Here is a 3,433-nt window from a genome sequence, read left to right on the forward strand (position 1 = left end):
CCCCTTAGTAAATAAATGAGAGAGAATAAATGGATCAAGTAGTTAAAAGGGAGTATAATAATCGATATAAAAAAGAAATTTGTAAATCACATAATTCCAATACATTTCGCTAATTATTTTTTTAATCCAAGTAAACATTTTCTTAAATTATTCTATTCCCTCATCATTAGAGAACTCATTAAGAATAGAGAAAATATTTATTGAAAAATAAAAACTATGGGCAATTGCTTTGGTAGCATTTTGAAATTAGAGATTAAATTATCCGATCCTCTCTTGTACTTTATTGCTTATAGGTATGGTTTGTACACTTTTAACTTTTAACATATAAAATGAATAAAACAATTTTAAATTATGCATTAAATATAATATAAGATTATGAAAGTAAATAAAAATAATACAATAAGTTAATTAATAATCCAAAATTTAATAATTTAAATATTATATTCTATGTTAAAATAAAATATATAAAGCTATTTATTTCATGTACTAAATAAAATATATATACAATTAGATTATTATGCGACAATATATAAGAAATGATAATTTACAATCAAATTTCGGAAGGATACGGAATAATTGCCAAATTAATGTGTATACGTACGCTTAGGTAGCATTTGTTTTGAGGTATTGAAACAGAGATTGAGAGACTAAGACTCAGTATTATATTTGTTGGTTTAGAAACTGATACTAAAATTTCTGTCTATGTCTCTAAAATTTTAGTATTTCAATACTTCCAAAAAATAGTGACACAAGGGACTAAAATTTTTAGATATGGAGACTGAAATTTTAATAACATTTTATATCTAAAATATCATCATTTTAATTAATTAATTCTAATTTTATCCTTTGTACAAATTAAATTAGAGTTTCATTCTTGTTTTAATTTCTGTCTTCCACTTTGCACCAAACAAAATACTGAGATTTATTTCAATTTCTGTCTATTAGTTTCTGTCTCTCAGTCTCAGTTTTTTCGTCTCTGTCTCCCCACCAAACGCTTTATTGTCATTAAAAACTTAAAATGACTTTTTTCCTAAAAAGTTTCCCTATTTGTATCCTAAAAAGGTTATACGGACTAACGTTATATCTTAGTCTTACATTAATTTCAGACCAAATTAATGTAAACTTCAAATAAGTTTTAAGGAGTTTAATACTAATCAATTAATTAATAATTATAAAAGAAAAGAGAAGAAGAAAAGTTCAAGACTAAACTTATTATGGCAACTTCAAAAGTAATTTTCTCAATTTTTGAAGCATCTCATTATTATTATTTAGGAAAAGTATAAGGAGCTAATGGTCTAAACGTACAATGTGTACAATGGAGGTTTAGGAAGTATTAGAGATATGACCATTAGTGTTACATTGTCTTGTCAGGTTACGCTTTTGGGATGAGTGGGTTTATGACATGGTATTAGAGTTCTAGATCCGAAAGGTCAAATGTTCGATTCTTGGTGAACTCCAAAATTAACTTAAGTTTTTAGGATGAGTGATTTTATGACATGAGATGTTTATTATCCCTGGTATTCGGATGGTTATTCTCGATAGTGTGGGTGATGTTTATTTTATTGATGGACCAAAGGTTTAGCCCATTGTACACATTGTACACTTAGGCCATTAGCTCCCTAGCACTACCCATTTATTTATTGTTTTGGAGTAGTTTATTTTCACTGAGTTGCAAATATTTACTTAAATTGGCAGGGAACATCACAGAAACCAGTGAAAGAAGAAGAAGAAAGCATGATCCATGAGAGGCTTCTTAGGGCTAACACAAGAGATTATGGAAGATATGATCCCTCACCAACATTTTCTAAGCCCCCTTTTAAGCTCATACCCAATTAATTAATTAAATTAAATTAATATTTGAAGCCATATGATATATAGTGAGTTGTGTATCATAAAATAAGCCACCACTGTTTGTCTTGTAATATATATTTTACATGATATATATTGTATAATATTAATATAATATAGATACAGAGTTAACTATATCAAAGACTTAGCTTGATGAACCATAATAATTTTGTAACATATAATAGATATATATAGACATTACTACATGATGAAGAAGATTGCTGTAAGAATATCACTAATACTAGATCTAGTGACCGTTGTATGTGAGAGCTTGATTTTAAAAATTGTTATGACATTGTTAATTATTTAAAATTTGATGTTGAGATTTGTTATGTATATTTATTTATTTTTTAATTTATAAAATCATAAATTTAATCTAATCCAAATCACACCGTAAATAAAATTAGTATTCGTATTAGATGAATTTTTTATTCAAAATTGATCCAAACTACATCTTAAATATTGCTAATTGTATGTTTTTTTTTTAGGGTTTGAATTATATACTTAGTATATACTACCTAAATCTCATTTTTTACTCCCCTAGTAAAAGACTAAAAGTTATTCATCATTCTCTCTATGATTGCATAAGCTCATTCTAAAGCAGCCCATTATGTAAGTTAGTATGGATTGAGCAACAAATTTGATTAGTACTTCATTTCTTGCTTTCGATAAAGAATTAGGATCCCCAAGCCTTTTGAATGATTTTTCAGTGCCTTTATATTTAACTAATTTTTTTAGTGATTTTCAGTTATTATGAACGATTTATGGCGTCAGCTGGCGTGGAGTCCTCAAGATATTTTTGTAATTGTTAATATAAGGAATAAGTATTGTTTTGGTCTAAGGGTCAGAATCAAAACCGTCTCCGATATAATTCTTTATTTAACGTTTTTTTCATATTAAAATCGTCCTTTTAACTTTTTTTTTAGATAAAAATACCCTCCACTTCTATCAGCACCTTTTCTTCTACCACTACTCCCACCAGCACTTCCTCCACCACCAACTCCACCACCAGCATCAGCACATCCACCACCAAGAATAACAATATCAATGAAATCAACCCAAATTCAATAAATCAACACAAATTCAATAACCAAATTAACACACAACAACAATAAAATCAGAAAATAATAAATTAAAAGGCTATTACTTCTGCTGGTAATGATGGAGGCGGGGTTCCTCTGGTAGTAAGGATAGCATTGTTGCCAAATTCAAGTTCACAACTTGAGCATGTTCTTGGAGAATCATTGCAAAAGCAGCAAGGTTGACTCTAATAGCTGAAGAAGTTGGCTTTGTTGATGTGATCCCAGCTGTGAAGGAGTTCTTGCATGAAATGATTCAGCAATGGTTGGATGGAACTTCTGATGAAAAAGGTTTGCAATATGGTGTAAAATGGGGAAGGATTCATATTGAAGCATACAGTGCTGGGTACTTCCTTTATGGAATTGCAGTGCTTGCAAAGATTGATCCAGCTTGGGGAATGAAATATAAGAAGAAGCAGATTCAGAAGAAGCAGAACCATGGTCGAATTGGCGGCGACGGCAGCGGCGTGGTCTCCCGAAGACGACGCGACGGTGGCGGCGGCGAG

At 29.9% G+C, this 3,433-nt stretch overlaps 1 protein-coding gene across 1 annotated transcript in view; it reads left to right on the forward strand.

Annotated features, from left to right (window-relative positions):
- Nucleotides 1-2,184, forward strand: part of LOC107462937 (protein CASPARIAN STRIP INTEGRITY FACTOR 1) — a 5,888-nt gene extending 3,704 nt beyond the window's left edge. The window contains exon 3 of the mRNA XM_016081626.3: nt 1,696-2,184. Coding sequence (XP_015937112.1) covers nt 1,696-1,836 — 141 coding nt within the window. The 3' untranslated portion in view covers nt 1,837-2,184. The remainder of the gene's footprint in view (nt 1-1,695) is intronic.
- Nucleotides 2,185-3,433: the final 1,249 nt, after the last annotated feature.

This window comes from Arachis duranensis, chromosome 8 (genome assembly GCF_000817695.3).
Source record: "Arachis duranensis cultivar V14167 chromosome 8, aradu.V14167.gnm2.J7QH, whole genome shotgun sequence".
NCBI classification, from domain to species: domain Eukaryota; kingdom Viridiplantae; phylum Streptophyta; class Magnoliopsida; order Fabales; family Fabaceae; genus Arachis; species Arachis duranensis.